This window comes from Phasianus colchicus, chromosome 7 (assembly GCF_987193195.1).
Source record: "Phasianus colchicus chromosome 7, bPhaCol1.hap1.1, whole genome shotgun sequence".
NCBI lineage: Eukaryota > Metazoa > Chordata > Aves > Galliformes > Phasianidae > Phasianus > Phasianus colchicus.
Window position 1 is genome coordinate 9,570,987 of NC_143442.1, and position 27,044 is coordinate 9,598,030.

General features: G+C 39.5%; 1 protein-coding gene across 10 annotated transcripts in view; it reads right to left on the bottom strand.

Moving 5' to 3' along the window:
• Nucleotides 1–27,044, bottom strand: part of KALRN (kalirin RhoGEF kinase) — a 447,706-nt gene that overhangs the window by 258,833 nt on the left and 161,829 nt on the right. For all 10 annotated transcript variants that reach the window (XM_031590658.2, XM_090143646.1, XM_090143648.1 and 7 more), the window contains exons 4-5: nucleotides 4,340–4,532; nucleotides 702–1,214 (exon numbers count right to left, since the gene is read on the bottom strand). In XM_031590658.2, coding sequence (XP_031446518.2) covers nucleotides 702–1,214; nucleotides 4,340–4,532 — 706 coding nt within the window. The remainder of the gene's footprint in view (nucleotides 1–701; nucleotides 1,215–4,339; nucleotides 4,533–27,044) is intronic.

The following is a 27,044-nucleotide window of genomic DNA, read 5'->3' on the forward strand; positions in this document are numbered from 1 at the left end:
CAGTGTCAGGTATGAACTGAAATGCCATCCTTACATACTGTTTAATGCAAAACAGCCACAGTGAGTTTTGAACCCTATCATCATTTCAGAACGCTTTCTCTTGGTCTGTTTATACGTTCAATGCAAACACATTCTCAGATCTCCTGCTGCAGGAACTAAGTGGTCATGTCCTTGGTACTCAATTCCATTGGTAAAGATTTTACCAGTTGCAACCTGATGCGGCTTCCTAGGAAAGGGAAACTGAACATGTAGTTTGGGATAACAATTAGGAGGATTTAAATGACAAATTTCCTACAGACACAAGAAGTGCAAACAATAATCATAATGAATCAAACTTTAAAATCATTCTTCATTAGGCACTGTAACATAGGTAAATATATTCACAAATTTAGTAACAGAAACTTAAAAAACACTGATTCTTGTGCCGATGTGTACAAAATGTACCCGCTGTGACACAAAAAAAAGGCAGATTAATTTTCATCAGAAGTGATATAGATAGGTTATTTGTGGATGTCATTATGCGTGCTACATCCAACAATTAGTTCAGTCAATTTGGTTTACGAGTCATACGAAGTACATCTGCTGGCAACATGAGATTCACACCTGTGATCAATACCTCACGTGGCTAGTTATAGAAAAAATGGTCACAGCACTGTTGTGATAGTTTAGGTGAAAGTAAGAAGGAAAAGCACATTCCCTACCTTCTCAGCATCTTGCTCAAAAAGTCGGAGTTGAAAGCACTGGTCTAGTTTCAACTTGCGGACATGCCACATCTGATGTAAGTGTTGCCGGGTAGAATGCAGCTTGTCTAAAAGGCTGGTAATCTTTGGCACAAGACTTTGAAAATCCGCGCTTCCAGGAATGCAGTTCCTACCGGAAAAACCATCACTGCACCTTATGCATTGTAATAACCTCTGACCCTCACGGTCCAGTTCTTCCACAGGAGCTTTAATCACTTTTTTCTTAAGCTGTGTGTGCTCATCAATCAGCCTCCTGGAGCCCTCAACGTCAACTGGAAACTCCTTCCTAGCCAACATTTCCTGGAGGTCCTCCAGCCTTGATAATAAATGGATGGCACTGTTGAAAAACTCTTCCAAGGAGACACGCAGCTCTATCCATTCATCGTGGTTGTAATCCAAGGATCCTTCAAACTCATCTGTCAGTTGTGATGGATCTACAAGTTTTGCCAGGCCTTCAACAGATACCATACTTGTCTAAGGAAGAGAAAACGACAGCATTTGAATTAGTGACTGTGACCAGAAATAATGGTGCAACCCGCAAATAGCACAAGAGGATTATTTTCCTCATCAATACATAATTGCAACAACATTGCAAAAGATGCTGAGGACTATGTTTAACTTTGAAGAATTAATGGATTGAAAATGCTCCTATTAATCACACTGATGATTGTTTTTATTTATTCAAAAACATGGTATTGACTGCAGTAATGCCTGTCCTTTTAAACCAGTCTGTCTGTCAAAAATATATCACAAGAATACTTCTGTCACAGATAACTTTAACTCAGTTGAATACTGCTGATTTCTTACCATCTCTGTTGAGTATGTGGCTGTGATTGTTTATAAAACAGGTAAATGATATTAAATGGTTCTGTGGCTTATGATGCATTCAGGCAAGCGGCCGTACTGCAGTAAACATTTTAGGCACTTAAATTAAAGTAGGTATTGTGAGCTGCCAAAACACACAATATGCTGGCTTTTTTTTTTTCTCTTCCAGATCATTCCAGTCCGCTTTTGCCACAGGCAGAGCTCTTTCACATTAGAAATTTCTAATTCAATTAAGCCAAAATCAATGCAAAAGTGAAATGTCACTGAAGTATTAACAATTAGAATTTATTGCTAATAGAAAGAATGGCTCATGAATCCATGAATCATACACAGTCAATGAGAGACGGTTTTAATTCATTTAGACTCAGTAATCAGAAATAAAGAAATGCAATGGGTGCCTGGAAAACAGCTTTCAGTTTAAGGGCCTAACAACTGATGTTTGTTCCCACTTATTTTAGACAAATTAATATATTTTTTTTTCTGAAATATGAGCATAAAGTTTCAAATGTTATTATAGATTTTCTGTGCTGTCATTTAACACCCAAGTTGGTAGCCCTTAAAGAACTGCAGTATTCACCAGTGGCTGCACATCTACTCCCACAAAATCAGGCCTCTAAGGAATGTCAGTTTGTGCTCTTCAGAGGTGGATGCACCCAATAATCACAGAAAGCTTGTAAATGTCATCTGTAAAGAAAAATACTTAATGTCTGTCCATTATCCTGAACTATGTCCAAAAGAACAGACTTCCCACTGGTTTTAAGTTAATAACAGGCTTTTCTTCCAATTTTTATCCATCTGAAACTATCAGGCATTCTGCAATGTATTAAGATGGAAATTCTATGGAATACATGCTCAGTAGAAAGATTATTTTAGAAAAAGCTTTCAATGTTCTTTGGTTTGGTGAAGAGGGAAGAGCCAAACTATGGAAAAGTAAACATGCAGCTTCACAGGGATCTCAAAATTCTAAACCTCCAGACACTAACTCCTTGAAAAGAATTAAGCTTAGATTTTAACTGCCTGACAAGAAAAGTATCTCTGTGGCCAGTACCTGGGCATTCCCTCTGCAGTTCTTCAAGCTAATGCAAGCATTGCTCTTATCATGCTGAGAATTTGGCATGACAATATAACAGAAAGGCTTTTCATTAGGAAATTTCTGGAGCAAATTTCTTCACTCGGATTTGTTTCTCTGAGGAGATTCTCATGAAAACAATCTTAGTTAGGCAGGTAAGTGGTAAGAGAAAATAAAAGTAACTCAGGGATCACCCATCTTTCTTCTAAAATTAACTTTAAAAAGCACTGCCCCACTATTAAAGCCTTTGGCAGGAGAAATAAAAGAATCTTGAAAGCACCCCTGGATTAATGCTAACTAAGCAGCCCAACCCATTCCTCAAAATGGCAGGGCACTCTGGAATCTGCATAGGTGAACCAAACCTTGTCCTTTTTTCTTATTATTCCGTGTCTGATGAACTGCAGGGCATGTTTCTCTCTCCAGACTGTAACGCAGAATCATTCTGCCAGAGGTTCACAATACAGTGTCCAGATCATTAGCCTCCACCATGGCCACGCTCTGTCCTGGCACAGGCATAATGCTTCCATTAAGCTCAGAAGCAGAAGTTGGCTAAAAAACAGACACTGGCAACTGTTTCGTTTGTAGATGGGGTGATTCAACAGAGACTTCCATTGCCTTCCACTGCACTCACCTCCTGCTGAGTACCTCGTGTTTGATCAGAGCTGTGGGAAAGCACCAGGATCGTGAAAAGAGGGTGCATGTGTGCTGCCCCACATAAATCAAATAAATGTGAGTCATATTAACCTGTGATGCTTATTTGGTATTCACAGTTCTTATGCAGAGAGCAAGAGCTGCCCCAGGGCTTACTGATAAGCAATAGCAACCACAGGGACCCTTTAAAACAGAAGCTCATGGATAGTGGAGGCTGTATTGCAGTGGATCTACAGGACTGAGCTTCAGAGCTGCACATTCAGGGTCTGAGTAAGAGAGCCAAATATACACTTGTTTATCAGCAAAATAAAAAAAACAATGATTAATTAATGGCTGGGCATGATTGATATATAAGCTCTTTACATGCCTGAGCTTTTCTTTTCTTTGGGTAAGTAACTGAAGTTCCCAGAACGCTAAAAAGCACTAACAGAATATAGCTGGTTTGTCTTCATCTATGGCAAAGTGAGTAAAAATCTCTTTAATTATGCAGTGTTGTATATTGGTTACCTATCAGAGAGCCTGCCTGAGGCAACTTATCATTAACAAGAATTGTTTTTGTTAGCCCTGAACTGTAAATCTCAATTAAATTAAAGTGGTGACAATATATAAACAAATTTAATCTTAATGTCTTTTATTAAAAGAGCTATTAACTGAAGTTGCATTAAGGTCAGCTAACAAACTCATACCATACATTACCAACTAGAGAACTTTGTCTTTACTATTTTGATTCATTTGGTGTTGTTTGGAGTTTTTTGATTGTTTATTGTTTGTTTTTCCTAAAATAAACACAGAAAAGGCTAAATGCAACACCATCAAAAATAAAACAGAAAAACCCTCACCAATGTGACCCATGGATGTGAACATCACCCAAGTGAAACAAGCACCCCACTCTACACCTGTGCTCAGAAGGCAACCTGGTGCCAAGGCATTTCTGGGATGCAGTCCTCAGATATCATCTTTTCTCTCAAGGACAGGGCTTGAAAAATCTCTTCCCTGAAGAACATTTTTTTATGTGGAATAATGCTTTGCCATACATCCCTCATGTGGCTCTCACCTCAAAGATGAACTTGGAACTGCCGAAGTTTGTCTTCTGCTTCTGCCAGAAATTATCAGGTTTTATAATCAGGGCAACATGAATCTCGGCAGGAAAGGCTTCTTGAAGGGTCTTTAGGAGAGGCTTGATCAAATCCCATTTTGATCCCCGCATATCAATAATAACAGTGAATCCTCGTTTACAGACATCTTCGCTGTAGGAATAAAAGCATGTCAAAATAATTAATACTGAGGGCAGTCACACTGAGATTTAACTTTTCTTGCTATCATTCAGTGCTGCAGAGCAAAGCAGGGGATGATATACTTCAAAATAAAAGGCAAAAGTGCACAGCATCGAGGTTATATCAATTTTAAGAGTTTTGCCATAATCTAATCTACATGAAATGTACACTTTACATTTTAATCTCTTATTTCCTAAGAACAGGCAATTCAAATTTGCACTGAAATCACCTGTAGTTTACACAATCCAAACCAGAATCAAATCTATCTATATAGTACCTGAATATATATGTCTACAACAGATTCTGCTTTCAATCTGTTGAATTTAATTCACAGTCAAAGCCAGCGAGCAGGATCCTGTGCCTTAACGTTGCTGGCTGCTCATATATTTGGGTGCTTTCATTTTTAGAGGCCCCACTATGGGCTTTTTAAAAATGTGCAATTTCCAGAAAAGTGCTTGCCAATCATTCCGTGGAAGGAAGGTCCTTGTGACTCACTATGTGCACTGCTAAAATTGAGGCCCTTTTCCTTCCTGATCGATCTTCCAAATGTTGCTGGGCTTTTTATGTCTGCAGCCTTAATTTTCTGCCAGCCTATGCTCCTCGCTTCTCAAACATTAAAGACGGCTGTCCAGCCTCATCCTTAGCAATGTGCATGGAACAAGAGCACCACAGCACCAGCTTGCCACATGCCTTTCCTTTTTATTCACAAGAGAGGAGAAAACATGAAAGAACGCGTTGATTCAAGTCAAATCTGGGCAACTTTCTGAATAGCTTTTACAGGGACATAGCACTGCTTCTCAGAAAAAGGGATATGGCTCAAAAGCATCCTCCTCCATCTGCAGCATCCAAACATTAGATTAGAACTGACAAGTGTTGACTCCTCCGACTGCCCAGCCAATACACCTGCTATGCATGGCACTGAGCTCAGAGAGCTAAGGTGTCTGCTGTGGGCCCTGGGCAATTGCATAAAACACCAACTCTCAACTCCCACTAATATTATTGGGATATTAATGGCTAAAAGTCATTGTCAAAGCACTGAAAACGACAGCATGGCCTAATTGTTGATCACAATTCAGTCACAACACAGCCATAACAAGAAGATGCTGAAAGAAAAGAACTGTAGAAAGAAGAAAGGACGATATAAACCAAAGAAGAGAAATATGGCAGAACATGAATCTATTTTGTATAATGAGTGTAACAGGGAGGTACAGAACAAGAGATTCTGTTTAGCACATGAATACAGCACACTTGGCCTTTCTGCAGACTGGCCATCATTACAAATAGCTTCATAAAGGTATATGTAGGCATAAAGGCTTATGTAAGATAATTAAAAATAGCAAATGTTGAAATGGATCATTAGAGAGAATCCAAAATACGCTGAAGACAGATATTAGTAAGCATGCTTATAATGCAGAATCATAATACTCTGTTTAGATTCTCTCTGAAGACACTCAGTGCACACACATATTTTCACTATATTCTACCTCTCTGAATCCTTAAACACTTTCTGCTGGTACGATCTAGATCACATGTATCTCACTAAAACAACTCTGTAAAGCTCTCTAAGTCAAAGATGGAGTATTTTTCATAGGAGGCACACTAGATTAACATCTATAACTCAAAAATGAAAGCCCTTGGTGAGCTCATGGAGATGTAAAGACATTTCTGCACCGACTGCTCCACAGGAAAAGTTTTTTTACCATATTAAGGGAAGTCCCTAAATTCTGCAGTCTCCATTCAATGCCAGGAGCAAGCTGTCACAGCCAGTGAGCTTGGTCCTCCACCTTATTGGCACACACAGGGCATGCTACATACAACACTCTGTGCAAAGAAACACGAGGCAGACCAGGCACCTCCAAACACTGTTAGGAATACAGATCTTTTTATTCTCCTTTTACCTAGTGCTGAAAGGTCAGACATCTGATCCTGCCATAACTAATGCCAAAAAATGCTGTCAAAGAAGCTTTGTTGGTGTTGCTACTACCTCTTGCCCTTTGGAACTACAGAGGAGACAAAGAAGCAAATCAGAAAGGACCTGAATAGGGGTTCTGTGTTGTTTTTTTCTTGCAGAGCTTTATGGGGGCTTTAGCAACTTCTGCCAATTCACCGAACCTTGTTATACTGAATGACTGATTTTTCTTCAAACATTTGACACAGAGATCCATAGCCAAACAAAGAAGAAGGAGATAAGTGTTTAAGTATTTATTTAGATAGTAAGCTCTTTAGGGCAGAAATCATCTACCATGCTGTGTTTTTCTAAGGAGTTTGCCTCCAGGTACCTACACAGACTTCAGCTGCTTAGCATTAATTTGAAAAAAAATATGCTTTGAGAAACGTGCAAATCCAAATAATTCCATTAAATATTTAAACACAATTTGTAAAAGCACAACTGAATGTGGATGTGAAAGGCTTACACAGATGTGGGGACATCTTGTATTTAAAAAAAAACTCACATTGAAAATGACAATATTTAAGTTGTAGTATCCCAATACCGACAGCCATTGAGAGGGCTCTAAAACAAGCCTCATTTGTAGACAACAAAACACCCATAAATTCTGGAGAGTCAGGGTAATCTGTGAGCATTTGTCATCCTTGACAGTCAGTCATTTTTCATCAGTTACCTCAATATGTAGAGGAAATGACCCTAGGTTCCTTTTGAATAGTCTAGCCATGCTTATTAAATTTATTGTTTAAAAGCAACAACTGAAACCCTCCCCAGTTTAGCAATTGATCAGGAAAAGCATCAGCAGCAATCAAACTTCCTTTGCACTGTCCAAGCAAGGCATGCCTTATCCCCAACTCTCAGGAGGCTGCAGCAATCCACATATCCATTATGCACAAGCAATCATTTCAGGATGGCAATTAATGTTGATTGTGGTGCTTAATTTTTTCCAGTATCGATATTTGACCAGAAACTGGAGAAAATGCTCAGATCAAGGTATTTGGACAATCCATCAGCCTTTTGGCTGCACTCATCTGGACTTGATTTGCAGCAGTGAGCACAAAATATCTGATAGGTGATGAGTCATTTCAATTGCTACACTGCTTTCAAACAAAGACTGAAACTACCTTCCAAATTTACTGAAAATATCTGGGAATATTTGTAAAAACAAGTACAATTATACGTTTGTTGGTGGTTTTTTGTGTTGTTTTTTTTTATTATTATTTTTAATTTTTTAAAAGAATAAATCCAAAACTCAAAAGCAGATGTGATAATTTTGTCAAAATAAACCCCTCTATTTTGGTTTCTAGGGTGCTTTCACAAGGTTATTTTCTCAAATTTCCTCTTTAATTCAGGCACATTCTAAATTGTGTTTTCTTTGGCAAGAGCTGGCTTGCTGGGTACCAAACAATATTGAGCACTTCATGCTTTCTGATTAATCTTTGAAAAAACTATCATTGATTATATGTATTTTTCATCCTTGCAACTTGGCCAAAGCTTCTGGCATTTAGAAGCTTCAGCACTTGATTAGCTGAAATAACACAGTATCTCCATTCCCATTTTGCAGTCAGGAGTTAATGAAAAAGCAACACATTTAGCACGCCTGTTGGGCCACTGAAACCACAGATCTGACATATATGGCATCTCATTCAGAATATGATTTGTTAACAGTGAGAGTGAGATCTCCTTCAAGGAGGGTCAGTGTAACCTTGTCAGGAGACACTCTCAGCATTACAAGTAGCTCGACAAGCATCAATTTGTAAGTACAAAATCTCCAGGAGCTTAATTATTTTTGAGATCACCATTCCGTTGACAAATGTGGCTGTAATCAGTCAATTGATTCACTAGCTGGGGGTGGAAAAGGGAGAGGAAGAGGAGAAAAATTAGTATGTGACAGCCTCTCCAAGGCCTCATCTCATACTGAGACCAAACTAACTCTCCTGGGTAGTTTCAGTATGCCAAGGATCACTTCAGTAACTAAAGTGTTAATGTTTTATCTACTGCAATTGTTTATTCATCTTGTCTGTGGTTTGTTTACACAGCTTGAAAATGAAGCTGGCTGGGGACGTTTGTAATCAGTGTCACTTACTGGCTGTAATTGTTTGGTTCTTCACTACCAAGTTGAGCCTGAAGATCATCTTCAACAGAAATAGTTATCTGCTTTGTTAATGTGCTTTCCAGTGAATTTGGAGGACAAGATAGTCCTTTTTAATAGACATACTTATCAAGCACTCTTGAACCCGCATTATTTATTAAAATATTGGACATTTAATACTTCTCAAAAAATTGTACCATGCTCATCATTCCAATTAGCATTCCAGTTATCATTCCAATTAGTTCCTGAATGCTCACACTGCCACCAGTGGTGTCCCACATCCCCCAGTGGCTGTGGCTGTTGGGTGTGCTGGAGCAGTCCATCTTCACACAGATCCCAGGACACCTGCTGATCCTCACATCCTCTTACATGCTGGTGCATCAACCAGCTGTGGGGAAAGGCACATCCTGAGAGCACCATTATCTGGAGTAACAAATCCAGGAAAGCTCCCACCAGAGAAGTTCAGCTACCTAGAAGTCTGAAAGTAGAGAGACTTCAGCCTGAATTTTTCCTTTCTTGTTTTCTTACGTGGTTTCACAATGCTTTTCTTGTAACTAGAAGAGAAACATTCATCCAGCCCCCATTTCCAATCAATCCTTTGTTCCTTACTGAGACCTAAATTTGTTTCTTCTCTTGCAGTTTCAAAAAGGAAATACTCATTCTCTTTTTCAAAAAAGGCAGTTTCACATTGGCTGGAGCTGGACATAAAGCAGCATCGCAGAGAAATTTCAGTGACATCTTGTAAAGAGACTTGGAGCCGGTGAGGTCCAGTCAGAGACAAAGCTCCTGTCTCTGGTTTCCAGCCATTGCTCTTAGGGGACATGAGATGTGACTGCAAATGGCACTAGAATGCAGATGCCTGGGCTGCACAATGTCCACATTCAACCCCTAGTTTTGGACACTTGTCAACAGGAGAAAACAGAAAAGCAGAAGAAAAATATTTTGGCAGAAGCTTACTGGTGCCAGAAAGGGTGCTTCTGCTATTCTCAAGCAAGTAGCTTGAGAGTAACGTGCTGGTATTTTGTTTTTTCCTTCCAAGAGAACAGTTCTGAAGTCAGAATGATTCTTCTGTATAATGCTGTAAGCTGGGAAGCACTCAGACACACCTCGATGTAAGAAAACCTTTTCCCAATATTTAACCATGATCATTTGAGATCCAGAGTCTCTACAAGAGGTGCAGATCCTCTGCCAGGAGAATCTGTCAGGATTCAGCAGGGTCACCGTCTTGTCTCCTATCCAGGCAGAAATCAAAAATGTACATCTCTGTCATCACAGACTGGACCAGTTCTCTGCAGGCATTCATCTTCTTATTTAATTGAGCAAATAAATATTATTTGAGAAGTTTTCCATCTTTATTCAAATAGCAAAGATACAAAACACAGCTGTGTCCAAGAATGCATGATTGTAGCTATTAAAGCCAAAGCTGGAGGATAAATATTACAATTTTTCACATTCCTATTAACTTTCTGCTGGTAAATGATGCCTGCATACAAACCCATTTTTACCCCCTTCCCCTTTTGTTGTTGCATGTCTACTACATTTGGATCAATATTTGGCAGGCCTTCCATGAAACAGCTGCTGAGATAAATATGAAATTAATCAACGCTTTGGTTTTGTTGATGCTGGGCTACATTTAAAGATTTGTTACTACAACAAAGAAAGTAAGTACCACTCAGCTCTCTCTTGAGCCTTTAAAATCTTATATTTGGGTTATCAGAAACAAAACGAAAAATGATTTACTAAATGAAAATCATATGTTATTTGCTGGAAAAAAAAAATTATAGTTGCACTGAAACATAAATACACTATTTTTTAAAAGGTTTGGGCAAATAGATCTATTGAAGAATATATTTGGAGATGTAAATTCATTGGATTTCAGGTGAGAAATAAATATGTGGTTATGTTTGGTACAGCCAAACGCATCAGATTTAATAAAAAAAACACAACCAAACAACCAACTAACCAAACAACAACTTTATGCCTGTATTTTAAGTACTTTCATAGTTAAGGTAAGGAGACCATAAAGTCCACTTCATGCGCAGTCACTATAACATTTAGTCTACAACACTGCCAGATTTTTATATAAGGTAAAGTATACTCAAACTGGGTGATGACTGCTCAGGGCTCTTTGACTTAAGTTCCTGATTTATCATTTCAAGACATCAGTTACTTAAAAAGTGAGTTAACGGAGAGCAGCAGCAGCTCCAGGAATTTGTCACCATAGTAAAACATAGTTAGCCCAGAATGGAAAGTATCCAGATTGCAAATACATACATTTCACTGAAACACGTGGAAAGAGAGTTATTCACAGTGGAAAGACCTCTTATAGTACAAATAAGCCTGCAACCATGTTTGATTCATGTGTATTATGTTCAAAGAATGATTAATGTAGATTTAGGCAAAAGACAGCAGCACCTGGTGAAATCCAATATATGTCCATAGACAGACACCGTGCCAAGTTCTATACTGAAGTCAGCAGGTATAAGCACTCTGGGAATAACATACTTGATCCAGGGCTCAATTGAGCTCACAGATGAGTATAGGAAAAAATGCTCTTCAAAGATACTAAAATCACTGTCTCTAAGTAGTATTGACATTTCTTGCAGTAAAGCACTCATCAGACATCGTATGCTGCTCCTGGCACTACGGGAGAGCAATGTACATCCATGCAGTGAAGAGCTGTGACTGAAGTAAGGAATGAGGGTGAGGTGAGAAAACACGCTTTGATCCAAAATAAGATGTTTCATTAAGGTTGTATGTTCTCATGAAAGTGTGCTTAAAACATATAACAGGGTTTTATATTCTGTTTGGGCCTTTTCAGGTGAAACGTCTTTATTTTTCATTTTGTTCCACAGCTTCCAAACAGACCTTAAATAGAAAAAAGCAGAATTTCCTCAAAACAAAATATTTGTCAATCAAGTATTTTGGAGGTATTTTTTCTTGAGAAATTTTTGATGTTTTGGAATTTTTTTTGTCTTTTAAAACCCGCAGTTCCAAAGAGCAGACAGATTCTTCTACAAGTAAGTATCTAGCTTCTACCTATTTGCAGAGTTCAACCCACGAGTTGCCTAGCAGAAGTGATACAGCCATTGTTTGAGGGTTACAGGATTTTGGCCAGAGTCCATGTACTTGTCTTATTTAAGGGCACGTGTTGAATTAAGGTGCATCCCTTAGGAGGAACGTTGAATACTAGAACGCACAAATTCTGTGGTCCCTGCAGTGAGTCTGTTTTGCTAGTACAGTATGTGAGAATTTGAGTTCTTTCTGGAAAGTATGGTTAAAAGTTGACGTCTCCATTTTCCCCCAGGTTGCACAATGGGGAGTTACCACGACCAATAAATCTAGTGGCACTCATTTCTTTTGAGCTCCACCCGCATACAAACAAAGCAAATCTTTGTAGTCACAGTGATTTATACCAGAATAGTTCACTTATCAGATACATACTTCCTGCTGTGCCCGACTGGGTAAGGATTGGGTGCGTGGAGTATTACATGCAGAAGGGTTTGCTCTGAGGCTGCAGAATCAACCTGCAGCTATGCTTGTAAACGTGTGAAAAGCTATGCTTGTAAAATCAAAATGTGTGCACTCCTCTACACAGCAGACTTTACACATTCTTTCCAATAACGACTACGATGACACAGAGAAGAAAAAGACAATTTTGCAGAGCTCTCAAGAGACAGTGGATACTGATATGTTATTTACAGCCCAATTTCAAACCATCTAGCTCAGGGCTGATTTTTTCTGAGTTTCTTAGCAAGAAGGACTAAGCCTTGCTAATGAAGCTACTTGACATGAGGCATCATTTATTACTTGAGTGGTGACATAAATAGATCAAAATGATGCTAACTGAGCACAAACAAGTTGATAGCTCAGTATTTCAAAAGGAGTAGGACACCCAAAAGACACTGTTGGCCCCCACAATGAGAAAGCCGCATCCGAAAATCTTCTGGAAAGTGCAGAAGAATCCAGCAGCTGAATAATGAAGCCAAAAATTAGCAATGTGTCTTAGCAATGTGTCTTACAGGTCTCACCTGAATTTCTGAGCTAACAGTCTGTCATCTTCCGAAGAGCACATGAGGTATTTTTTTCATTTATCAGGCCTCACTGTAGGATGCCGTGTGCCACAGATGCCTATGTGCTTTCTCCCAAATTTTAGAGTCTATTGTGATAAGGCACTTTCTCATCCTGATGGGAACTCCCATGTTGACATCACAGCAGCATAGTTTCAAGGCTGCTCCATGCAGTCTTCTATGAAAATGCTCCTTATTATCCTGAATTTCCACCATAACCTCTAATCATTTCTGTTCTCCATCAACACCTCTTCCTATCAGTCACCCCTAATTGGAAAAACCCTGAACACCTGTTTCATCAACTAAAGCAGGTTCAGATAAATGTTTTGAAAAGTAATTGCTCCATTTTAGCTGCATGCCCACTATTAAGCTATATTGCTTCTCTGTCAAAAGCAGAATAAAAATCCACAGGCAAATCCATCAACAAGTGCCACATGTAAATGTGCATCATCCTACTCATGTCAAAAACTGCATACACCATGCGGTGATTTTCCTGCTGCCAGACCTGAAAATTGTATTGACAAATTAATGTATGCCAGATTAGGAATGATGGGAGTCTACTAGTCAGAAAACTCTCTACTGTAGATATCAGTCAGCTCATGAAAATAAAAATCACAGAGTAGATTCATGGAGCACTGCACCTGCAGATATTTGTCCTGGAACTGACTGGGTCACTTGGTCTGGAAGAGATGGATGAAAGGCATGTCACAAGCCACTTTTCCCCCACAAGCCTAATGGTTTCCCTATCTGTACATTAAGCCAATGCAGTATAACACTGTGTGTAAGAATGGGCCTAAAATAGCAGGTTTCTGTAGCAAGATGCACAGCCATTGTCACAGCCTCAGGGTAACAAGTGTTAAGAAAGAGCAGAAAGCATTTCACAGCCACTCCACAAGACTGTAGCTGATGCTCACAAGGGACACAACACCCACTACAAGAAAAGACTGTCTAGTGTAACTCTAAGACATGAAGAAAAGACAAAGAACTGCAGGTAGCTTCCTTACAATTATCACTTCACTGTTTATTCCTCTTTAATATCCAGCTAGAGCACTGCAGTCCTGGACAAGGGTCCTAGTTTGGGGTTGACTGCCACCCGCTAGTGTCTCTATGTTGTAGCTCAACTCTGCCTTAGCTTTTTCAGCTGTAAAATGGGTCTTACAATATTTTTTCCTTACTGAGAAAAATGAATTATCCTGTTGAATAATATTTATGATAGTTTCAGGCACAGATAGGATAAATAATTGTAGGAGAATTATAAGCTGAATATAGTCAGGGCTGCTTCATGGTTAATTCACAGAAGCTTCATAGAGAGCTCTTAATAGTCTAAGCATGTGCAGATTTGTCCATGCTGGGCTATATTCTCCATTACACGTGTGCTGATTTTACAGGGGGGCATTTATTACTTTATACATACGCTTATCTAATTGCACTGAATACACATGCTTTATTAAACTCATAAATGAGCACGTTTATGAGTCTATGTGAAAGTAGAGCCCTTCATATTTTATTTATAAAGTGAGACAATAGAACTGCATTGACATAGAACATCCATTTAATTCAGAGGATTTAGGGTTGTCCCACAGATTTTGCTATTTTTGCCAGAATCAAAGCTTTTGGTTTTTTAATTAGATTTCCAGACCATCTGCTTGCAAAGATAGCCTTGACAATATAAACCAATGCACATTTGTCTTGCTGAGTCTGCAGCCAGTAGAAAGAAACAATGAGCCTAGAACAGTGAACTTGTCCCCTCTATCTTATTGGGGTATTAAATAAAAAGCCAGTTCGGACTGCCTAAATATCAGGATTTTTAACTACTTCCTTGCTGTTCATTTTTCCACCTAACCTGTGGATAAAATATTTGTCAAAGCCCTAAATTATCTACATAACCGCACGTCTATTTTGATGACTCTGCTGTACAACTCAGGCTGTGAATCAGGACAAGAGAGGTACCCGACCAAATCTATAAGATTTCAATTATAATAAGGTATTTTAATCTTTTGTCAAAGTGTGGGCTAAAAGCACTGATCACAGCACAATCAGACAACTTGTACTAGAAGCCTAGAGTGAGAAAGTTTGCAACCTCACAATTATTTTGGATTTGATATAGAACCCACAGGAGCAATAGCCTAATAAATAGTTTTAAATGCTTTATGTTATAACTAATGAAAACAGATTAAAAGATGTCTGTTGCTATGGCACACTTTACAAACAGCATACAAAACAAAGCTCACACAGACTCAGACTTTTTCCTACCATTTGAAAGTAATAAGAATATTACACTGGGCGCCTAAAAGAATGACACTGCCAACTCAAAGCACATTAAAATCACCCACAGAGTTCACAACTCTTAAAATAACTGACTATTCCTACGTTTTCTGTAATTACAGATTCTTAACTTACTGTTGCAGTGCTCCTTGGTGTTATCTATCTTAAAATCACTGATGATGCGTTTTTGTCAGTCAGGCAAGTTTATATTGGTTACTGATGTCAGAAAATAAAGAGGTGAGATTGGCACGGAGTTTCTGAGAGTGGGTGCTGCCTGTGCTATCATACTGTGAAGATGCTGCATGGATGCAGCCATATCCTGGTGCTGTGTTTTTAAAGGATGGCAATGCACAGTGACTGTGCTTCTTTAATCTTATGGACTGTCTGATAAAAATATCTTCCATCTGGTTCCTGTTTTTATAGCTGTTCCTCACAATATAAGGAGCTTGATTAAGCAATTACGATGGTGCATGAAGCACATGCTTACACTTGTTGGATACAGATAGAAATACGTGTACACTTGACTGATTTGCTGGAGGAAGATTGCAATCCTTAAACAAGAACTAGGAAAGGACGTGTGAAGCAGCAGCCTGCAGGCCAGGCAGGCCTTTTCCTGCTTCGGTTGACCTCTTGCATCTCTTTCCAAGGTTACTGTAGTGAATTAAGACGCTGATATCCGCATTTCATTTGTGAGTAACAGCAGATACACTGAATGCACATTCCCACCTTAATGATTTCCTCCTTAAGTCCCTGATGATTTACATAATGCGTAAATGTCTTTGTTCTGTAATAAGATGTTCTTTGAAGTCAGAGAGTTATGGAAAAGTCTTGTGGAAAAGTGAATAGCTCCATAGACAAAGTAGTATTCTGCTGTAGTTTTCTGTTTTGAGAAAAATTTCTTGATTGAGTCTGTTTGCAGAACAGATGTGTATTTCCAGTGCATTCAGACTCTGCTGAAGTCATCTGTAGCCTGCAAGAATCCTCAGATGACACCCTACCATTTTCACAGAAGGCATCTATAAGTTAGGAAGAACTAACAGCTTGACAAATCAATTCAGATCACTGATAAAATTACCAGATAGATATATTAATTTGTTTCCAATTACTTTAAATACACCAAAAACGTCCTGTTATTTCATACTTTGCTCTTCATTCTACCCCATTTAACTAATACATCATCAGCTTTGTTAGAACTTGACCCACATTTGCATCTACCTGATAAAAACATAAAACATAAGTTGCCCCATACATTAATTTTCAGACTGGAAGAATAAACCTACCTTATAACAGTACTGCCATAACCGGTTACACCATCTTTCGTCCTGAAAGATCTTAAAGAGTTTTGCCATGCTTAATTAGATGTTAAATGAACCAGTTTCTAATATGATGCTTTAAAATATTTCACACAACAACAAAAGCAGAAGGAACTGCTTTTTTATGTTGGACTTAGACAAAGAACAAAAAACACCACAGAATATCTTTGACAATTTCCTTTGAAATGGAACTTAATTCCTGGCCAGGAAAATGAGAAAAAGAAGAAAAAAAGCAAAGACTATTGTGCCAAAAAATGTTCACAGGTGCAGAAATTAGACATTTGACAGAATCTCTAATTACACATCTGATTTTTGGCATTTTTTCATGGCAGTATGAACATAGTTGAAGATCTTCTGTGCATGTATGTCCTCCCACAAAAAAAAAAAAAAAAAAAAAGGCAGAAATGTGTTTTCATTTGTAAAACCAATTGTAAGTCAATTACATCTTTGTAAAGCAAAGTGAGCTCTGTACTGTCAGCATGGAACAGGGTTTCTTCTGGAAACCCTGGCTTGACATCAATTTTTTAAGTACAAGAATGGAGATGAAGACAACTTTGCACTCGTACTGCATCTGATGCATTGATTTGATTTATATTGCTCCATTTTCTATACCTTAGTGAAGCATGTCTACTTTAATTTGCCAGTGCCAGGAGAATATAGAAATACGTATTTTAAAAAGAGAAAAAATTAGCATTGCATTCACTAAGAGAAGCATTTCCAAGCCTGGTGTCAAAGTTTGAGCAGGTACATCCCCAAGTGGCCTCTTTCTGAAAGGTACTGAGTTGATTTTGCCTAATGAAAATGTGTGCCTTACTCTTATAATTGGTAGTGCCCAACAAGTCATCAGAAAAGTGTTACCAATACTAATATAACACAGATGCAATTTAACAGTCCATAAAACTACAGAGATGAAGCTTTCTATAGAATTCATTCCTAAATGAAAACCCCAGGAAACGTTTTCAGCTGATCCTATTTTCTTGTCACCTACCATACACCATCTGACACCGCAAAATGGCTAGGGAGGCTGTTCTGGAACTTAAGAAGAAACTGAGATTTCCAGTAAGCCTGGTAAGTGTGAGGTGATATAGCAATTGGGGTCTGTCCTGAGAAGAAAGCAACCCTAAGGAAAGAGCATGTACTGCCAGTGTATTTGATTCCTAGTCTAACAGTTCATTAACAAAGCAGAACTTCCAGACATTCTTCCTATGGGTAAGGTTGTTCATTACTTTCCTACATACCTGCTCTTTAATTGGATGTTGGAATGGACTTGCAGCTCCTTCCCACAAGTCTCCAGTGGGAAGCAAAATCTAAACTAATCTGATCCCAGAGATGTTTGCTTCTCCAGATGCAGTTTCTGAACTAAATTACAAATGTTGTAAAAACAGGAAAATGGAGAAATAAGGAGACAACCACAAAATTGGATGTGATTAATCACTACTGGAAGAAGTCAATTCTGTCTTGACAATGGAGTTAAAAAGAAGTCTTCAAGCAAAAGTACACACTGTGCATTTGATTAAAACTTAGACTAACAGATCATTAACAAGGCAGCATTTCCAGTCATTCTTTCTATGTTGAAGATCACCTATTAGCTTATCAGGTACTTGCTTTTCATTTAGATTTTGTTTTGGAATTACTGTTCTTCTCCTGGACTCACTGAATGGCAAAATGTTACATTTATAACGAGGAGCTTTTATCAAGTTCTTTTTCTAAGGTCAGATGACATGGTATATGGCCAATTTCTTATGTAGTACTCCCAGTGCAGTAATGGGAATGGCAACTTTAAAGAGCTTTTTCCCCAGAAATGAGAGGTCTTATCAGTATTTACTATTACATGGATCTAAATTTTAGCCTCATGTAGCATAACTATGATTAAAAAAAAATAAATCTGTCTGCAAGAAGTGAAAGTATTAGCTAATTCAGTTTCTAAAACTTTGTGAAGTTCCTACTTCATGGACCGATACATCCAAGGCTATGCAGTTAAGAGAGAAGATAACTTGAACCCAGAACTAAAACTCATGAAACTCTGGCTGTATCTTTCCCCTGAAGTTCCAGGATGGCACCTACATCAGTGCAAATGTGACCTTAATCAAACCTGAGGATTCCATCTGTTTACCTTCTACAAAGATGACAAAAGACATCAGCAGAGCTGCTAAAACACACCATCTTTAGTTGGTGGTCTAAGTGGAGATGCTAAGGCTCCTGAAACGGAAATACAAATTTAGTCTCAATTTAGGACTGGCATACAGTATAAAAGCAGTGGAAGGGAAAAGTGACATTGCAGAGGACTTTGATCTCTGTCAAATGCTGAATCAAATAAGACTGAGGTAGAAAAGACCTACTTAATCATCATAGGTGGGGATGTTTACATGAATCTACAGTTCATGTAAACATAGTTTAAGGAATATTTGAAAGTATGAAATGAAAAAGTCTCCATCCACTATTACCAATGGTAAGATACTGGATACCTTTTTCATGTGACATACAAAGGGTAAGTAATTGAAATATGTAAAGTAAGCCCACCTAGAGTTCTCTAAGGGCAAAGCCTTTTGTTCCTAGTGAGATGTGATATTTGTCCATGGAGCTGCTTAATCACAGAATGGTTTGGGTTGGAAAGGACCTTGAAAGACCATCTAGTTCCAATACTCCTGCTGTGGGCAGGGACATTTTCAACTAGATCTGGTTGCTCAAAGCCCCATCCAACCTGGCCTTGAACACTTAATGAATATATTCAACAGCTCTTCAGTGTTCATTCTTGAAATGAAACAAAGTATGAAAATTATTTTGCCTATCATTCTTCAGGACAACAGAAGTCATGACCTTGTTTGGCAGAACATTAATAATTTGAACTGGAATTCCAAAGTAACACAGCCTAATGTCCCAGATGAGGGCTGTTCATTACGAATATTACTCAAAAATGAATTGCTCATCTACTCACAGGCATGCTTTACTATGCCACTGTAGAAATTACTGCTGATTGGTTGAATTTAATGCATTGAAATCAGTGGCCCTGCTCCAGGATTAGTTTGATTCAATGTATATTACAAAATGCCATAAAATTCCTGCTAAGTGTCCCAAGAATCACCTTATTAATGCTATGCCAACATATTTTTTTATTTGTATTCCTTACATGAATACATTTAATACCTTCTTGGCTCCTTAGCAAGGACTAGGGGAGGTAAAAAGGCTGATACTTAGTGGTCAAAGGTTTTTAATGAGTAGATCTTTCAAACTGAATTTCAAAGTAATATTTATTTGATCCCCAATGACAACATCAATAGCAGAAGCATCTGGCCAGCCAGATGCTCAAATAAATAAATTAAAACTGAAGCTTACTAACCCTTTTATTAAAAGACTAAGAGATTATCTTCTTGTACTCCCATGGGAAATGGAGTAAAAGAGGAGAGCTGCATCATATTCACATCATATACACCATGAAATAGTGCACAGAAAATGCATGTGAAAGCAACCTAAATTTGCTTAGCAATGAACTGCTGCTGCTGCTAACTTTCAAAGAGATGCACTTACTCTACACAGCCAATGCTTCACTTCAATCTCTACTCAACGACTTTAACAGAAAGGATCATTCAGAAAAGATGTCCCTTGCAAATACTACACTAGCCCTATAGTAGGATCCTATTTTCCTTTGCTTGCATTGCAGTGGGGACATGGGGCTACATGGAAGAGCAAGGAAGTGCGAGAGGCTTCTATGAATGCAGCTGCAGGAGAAGGGAAAGTTGTTCTGGTGGTTTGGCTGTTTGTAGAAAAGTACCATAAAGGAACCTGCTAAAATTACATCACTGGAAAATTCTCCAGAGGCTAACGCTGGACATAAAATAAAGCCCTGTGTACACACACAGGGAAACCAATGCTTTCTTCCTAATAGTAGAAAAGTACACTGTGGTAAATATTGCAGACCAGACAATATGTGCTGAGCCAAAAGCAGGTTTGAATTCCATTTCTCCACCTTTTTGGGGGCACGGGGAAAACTTTCTAGAATTATTTTTCTCACGTATGGTTTTACTCTAGATTAAAGTATTTCTCTTTCTTTTTTCTTTCTTTTTCTTTGTTTTTCGATCAAAGAAGCCTAGTGGCCTCAGACCACATAGTTACAATTATATTTTGCTGCATACAGTGTTACAGAATCCATAGGGAGCTCCAGAGCAGTGCCAGGATCCACAAGGAAAACATTAAACTCGGCAGACTGACTTGGTTAAGAGCACCTTGTGGAAAAGGAGAACAAACCACTGATGAGATTTACAACTGCCTACTGAACTCTTGGATACTGACTCCCTCTGGAAACAGCAAAGCACTGAACATCTCAGCCTCTCAGACGAATTTCGTCAGTCTCAACCCATACTTTCCATGCTGTAAGAGCATCAGCCTGCTCAATGCCACATGCTACCATGAACCAGTCGTTCTATTTCAGTATGATCTGATTTTCTAAGACCGTAAACCAGCATGCACTTTCAGAAACAATGAAACTGCCAAGCCTTTGGCAGCGGCTTGAGCACTGACTCTCTAATGACAAATAATTTCACTCTTCTAGAGCTCTTGGGTTCTGGAGATATCCGCTCTACCTCCATTCTCTAAGAAGGGGTGAAGTCCTAACTAGTGTCCACCTTTCCTTCTCCTAAATAGTGAATACTAATTAGGACTCTTTTCCTTGACCCAGCACTCTAATCTCATTAAACTTGTAAGAATTTAATTTTCTTGAAACTCTTCTCTGATAGATTTGGTTTAAACAGTAACTGACAGACAGCATGTTTGCATAAGCATTGTATCATATGGAGACAAGACTAAAAATATACTCCTGAAAGCACATCGTCAGTCCTCCTCAAAAGCTGTGCATTAGGGAATCCAGGCGTTGAGCAGCATCCACAACACCTCCATCTATTCCATGAGGATAAGGACAAGACAGTCTGGCTCTGCTCTCTGTCTCCCATTTTTTGCACAAAATTGCGTCCATTCTCCATGGGACTTTGGAAGAACTTTCCATTGATGTTAAAACATCTTTGACAATATTCTTGTTACAAAGCATACTGCAAAGAACAGGGTGATTTTCCTGTTCCTAAAGACATCCATGAAGAGGGTGGCATAACAGACTTCCAAATTATAATAATTTCTGAGAGTGAAAAGGATGTAGCACGTACTGGAGTTACTGATGAGGAACACAAGCACCCATACTGGAATGAAACAAAACCATTTTATAGTCTCTGTAAAAGCTGTAGGAAAGAGATCACTGAAAAGAAAAGTTAGGATTGGCTGAACTGCTGCATATTCTGCTGACAGCTTCACCAGGGAACCACAGGGAAGGGAACTGGTGCAGCTCAACTGCCAGCATGTCGCTCCCACAAAAGGTCTCTGCTAATTTTAGCATTTCTGAATTACTGCTCCATTGCAGAGCTGCCTTCTTCATGGAGTCTCCAGGTCTCCTTGCCTGCAGAGCTGCAGATCTGATGGCTAAGAAGCCCTTGAGGAATACACAACAGCCTTAAATCAGCAGTAGTGTGGGGAAGGGGCAGTGCAGTGAAGCATGCTGCAGGTATCCCAAACTGCTTGTCAGCTGTTGAAGAAGATGCAGAAAATGATGCTCTACATAAAATTACAGAGGGCTGTGGTGGCCACCAGCTTCCCCAGCAGTGAGTTATATCCCAGCTTACAAGGGGTTTTCTCGCCTGTCTCCATCACCTCTGCTCCCTCCTCTAGGCAGCAAACGCCAGTATGATCAACATGCAAAAGCTATTTAGCAAAGAGAAACAATGCTGATCTAATCCCCAGATCGAGGGCTTGGATAGAGCTCAAAAAGCAGAGCACGGCAGCACAGCTCTACGTGAGGCAGCTCAGGGCTGAGATTGGGCTGAGACCCTGATGGTGTCACTGGGTCACAGTGGCTCCAGAGTCTGGGGCAGGAAGCACCTCGGGGTGCACAGGTAGGGCAGCACCTGCCACAGACAGAGCAGTAAAAAGCTTTGTCTGCACCTGGTTTGGGTTCAGACAGTCCAAAGAAAATGCACTGCTTCAAATGTGCTCTCATTCATGGGGTTGTACATGGTGAAGGGCCTTTTCTGAGAAAGTGAAGTCAGGTGTGGTGATGCTGTGGAGCTGCAGCCCATGGGCTTCCCATTTCTTGCTCGATGATCATGGGAAGACAGGGACAGAGGAGAAGGGCTCGCTGCTGTCCTGGCTGCTTTGAATGTTTGAATGTGCTGCCTGCAGGGAGGGCCAGTCCAATAGCACCAAAAGGCACTGGACCCAAACAGGCTAAAGATGCTTCGTTTGCCATTTGGGAGGAGCACAAAGGAAAACAGCAACCTTTTATTTCATGGGATTTGCTCCCCTTGGAGCCTGATCCACTGACTTGGCTGAGGAAGGCATGACTGAGCTCCCACTGAGCTGGAAAAGCAGCACGGCGCCGGGAAAAGGAGTTTCTCTTCCAGACTCGTGCATTGCTTTGTGTGTTAAACATAGCCAGCACGGCTAACCTCTGCAATCCAAAATCTTCAAATCAGCAAGCTGCTAAAGAATCTTTATGTTGGAGATATCAGACAAACCAGAAAGAACCTCCATGCTTTTGGAGTCTCAGCAGGTGCCTGCATGGTTGGCAGTAAGAGAGAAGTGGACACCCCCCTCCCTGCTGTAAAAAAGAACAATTGCCTTGGAAATAAACCAGAGACAATAAATGATAATTATATTGTCTGTTTTCAATTGCAGGTTTATAGTAAAAAAAATTAAGCAGATGATGAAAACACAATGGCAAGTTGAAATCCAACTTTCTCTTTATGTGGTAATAAATAATTTCAATTATTTACTGAAATACAATCAATAAAAAACAAAATGGGGCTAGCTACTATATAAAAATACAGAAATGTTGAGACTTTAGTGTGAAAAAAGTAATAGGTTTTAAGATCTTCAAAATTTGTGGAGTATTTTCTGTGTTCATTTAGGTATTTGGTGGTATGTGGTGTTGGTTTTTTGGGTTTTTTTTTTACCAATAAAAGATCCAGTCTTGAAATAGTATTGACTTATTTTTTAAAAATTTTCAGTCTCTGAATTTATGTTCTGAAACGATGCAATAGAACCTCCATGGGTTTGTCTCAATATTGACATTATGTTACTCTTATTAGCCTTTATTTCACAAGATATTTCCATCAGAAGGATAAGAGATGCTTCTGCTAGACCATACGAAATGTATTGGATGATCTCTGGTACAAGCGATAAGCAGAGCTCAGCTTGCCCTGCCTTTTATTAATCTTCAGAAGAAAAATGCTATGTGAGCTGTGCAATTCACAGTACATTACCTACAAAGCTCAGCATCGTGCTATTTGAGTTGTTCATCACAAAACCAGTCTGAAAACACTTGTACAGCCACCCAGCTGGAAGGCAGAGCTATTCTCAGCAGCAAACAGAGCTAGAGCTGCTCTGAGAGTGGTATTATCTCCCACAAAAGGCAGAGTAATAGAAGACATTTGCTTGAGGTTCAGAGCTTTGCAAGATCAGTCCTTATGCTATCCAGAAACCAGCAGCAGGAAATGAAGGCAGGAAATAACTTGGAAATTGATATGGAAAGTCCCCATTTACCCTAGGTTTGGACAAAACACTGTCAGAAGAGAGCTCAGGAGGCTATTATCCCTCCGCTGAAAAACAGGAGCAACAATACTTGGGTCATTCCCCACACCCCTTCCAGCAGGGGCGCCAGAGCTGGAGATGCTACAGGAACATGCTGCGTGCTTCATTTCTTTTATCTGTGATTTTAACTCATCTATTTTTGCCCCATTCGTTCAGTTTTGCATGTTGAATTATTATCAACTCTCTCCCTCTTTTTTAAGTTGACTGATGCTGTTGTTGCTCTCTCTGCATTTCTAGAAAGTCCACGTTTTTGGTTACAGGCTGGAGCTGTAGAAACTTACTGCAGAATACTGACATCAATTACATTGTCCAGATATCTAGGAGTAAAATGTCACATGCAGCTCTCATCAGGTCATTAGCACAGCTGGTAGGAGATCAGAGAACCTCTTTGGAGAACTGACTTACAACCAGAGGCAAAGATGTAACTTGGCACTGAATGTGTAACTTGGTCCTTATGTGGTCAGTAAGTGGGTATGGGTACAAAACAGTGATATGGTCAGAAGTCCTTTCAAAGGGCATGGGATGAAGCTGCTGGTCACTTCCACAGAAGCTTTCCAGTCACTAGCAGATTGTGATTAGTAACAGCATCACATACCTATGCCATGTACAGTGGAAACTGGATTTGAATTGGCTGTCAAGTGGTGGAAGGCTCTTAAATCCACTTGCATTCAAGTCAGCTATATACTCCTAATGAGCTTCTTTCTCCAAAATGCTTACCTTTTTAAAAAAATCAAATTATGTCTGAAGCAAATATTAAACCTTCACTAGCCTGATTAGCTTCAGTTCATTTGTTAATGTGGTATTTTGATGCAACTGTACAGTGGAATAATTATCTCACGTGTGGCACCAGATATTTAGTTACCCAAATTATTATGAAGTCCTTGTTGTTATTTTTAAAATACATGAATATCTTTGTAGATCCACAACAGCTTCCAGCAAAAACAATCCTCAAAAGCTTCTTTTGTGCTAGGATCATGTCAGTGAAAGTAGAGCTGTAGGGTTTAATTCCTATCAATGAACAAAATGAGTTTCACAGTACTCCTGGCCAGAGGAGCTGATACACACAGTAACACAGGTCATCAGAGAAGAGCTTAAAGTAAATCCAAGAGCGTTGAGTATTGCCACATTTTGCCAACCCGCGTTGTCCTTTCAATTTTAAAAAGCCCCAATCATTAAACTCATTTTTAGCGGCACTTCTGTTGTTCTACTGATCCTAGCACCTTTAATCCGGCTCAGGCAGCTCTGAGAAGCTGCTCAAATACGTGGCGCTGCCCCTTGGAAACACTTTGCTACCGTTATGAGTCCTGGATGTCCCCCAGAACTGGGAAATGTTTGAGCTGGTTTTAAACAGAGGACAAATAAAAGTGGATGTCTTTAAAAACACAGGCCTCTGAGGCATCTTGGGTTTCCCCTCTGTGGAGGGCTCAAAAGACTGTTTATCTTGGCTCTGAAACAGATTGATGTGTTCAGCCGGAAGATTCACTGTAGCTGACAAAGAACATTTCCTTCATCGTATTGCTTTGCCATGCAGGGAGATAACTCAAGCTAATAATATTCAGTCTCCTTGTTATCGTCCTATAGTCTGTGCATAACTTAATTCTTAATTCCAAAGGGTTCACAGCAGAGACTGGCCTGGTGCTAGTTTCATTTACACACATATAAATCAAAACTCACTCTATAGGAATAGATGGTTCTACATCGGTCTTAAGAAATAAAATCCTCAGCAAGGCCAGAAAATTCCCCCTTACTAAACCAGCTCAGCTCCCCTGATCATAAACATGATGTTATCCTAGATTCAGTCAAGCCCTCCAAATTTCTAAACATTGCATCCCATTTAAATTTGCATGTAAATGGGAGCTATCCTGATTTGCAAGATATACAACTTTGCTTATCTAGAAAGCATTTGTGAAAACATGAAACAAGCTAAAAACAGCAGAACAGTAGGGACTTGCCATCCATGGCAATTATCTTCACTTCTAATGAAAAGCATCTTAGTTTCTTAGTAACTAATTGTACTGCAGCAGTTTGGAGAAAAGGACCTTCCATTACGCCTACAAGAATCAGTCTACAGCTGCCAACCAGCCAGCCTCTCACCTTCCTCTCCTCGTACCCAGGAGTACCAGATCAGAATCAGAAGTTCCTAGACATGAAGCCTTACCCCCACACAGCAGACCTCAGCGGGGTGAGAAACCCCACTGACTTCGGGCAGCCGCCTGACCGCCGCTCCGAGCTCAATGAAAGAACTCACTATTCTGCTCTAACTCAAACACACATTGCTGCTTTCAGAAAACCCACATTATTATTCTGTTTCTGAAGAAGGAATTATGGAAAGCTGAATCAGAAACTTTGAGAGCTGCTAGCAAGACCCAGGTTTTACTTACCCTAATCTATCATCATGTTTCATCACCAATCTCATACCTGCGCCCAGCTCCCAGCAATGTGCCACCTCTGCCCCTCCATTAAGATATAAAACCGGGGTTAAGTGACAGATAGTATCAATGTGGAGAGCAATCTGTCTCACTCAAAAACCACCGCAATGGGAATAAAGAAAAGGTTATTATACAGGTGTCAATAAGATAAATTACAGCCCCTCTTTTTTTTTTCATTTCATGAAAGAGAATTTCTAGTTTTTCAGCTATCAGAGAATCTCTCCCCCTTTCAGCACTCTGAACATCAGAGTAGTTTCTCCCGACATCATACCCAGAGAGTCTCAGCTAATGGAACTGCTTGTTCTAGTGGATGACGGATGCAGCTATTCATTACAGCAGTCATTCTGGAATAGATAGGACCTGGGAGCCAGTGATATGAATTCAGGCTGTTCCTTGCATTTATTTTTTTCCAAAAAGTAAATAAGTTTGAAAGTTCTGCTGGTTGCCCTTGCTACAATGAGCAAAACATTTAGGGAAAAATGAGTTTTCAGTGTTTCTACACGCCGCCCAGGTTACATAGTGCCATGTGCCAAAACCTTGAAGGTTATGATCACTTTTTTCCTCCCACCACAGTGAGTTCAGCTGCAGCACATAACAGGACCAGAAGGAACCTAAAGAGGTCACCTGCTGGTTCATCCCTTCTTCCTAACATTTATGCCCATGCCAAATGTTTGCATATGGAGTTGAGGAGGTTTTTAAGAAGAGGTGAGATGGCTTATTCTAGTTCTTAACAGTGAGGCAACCA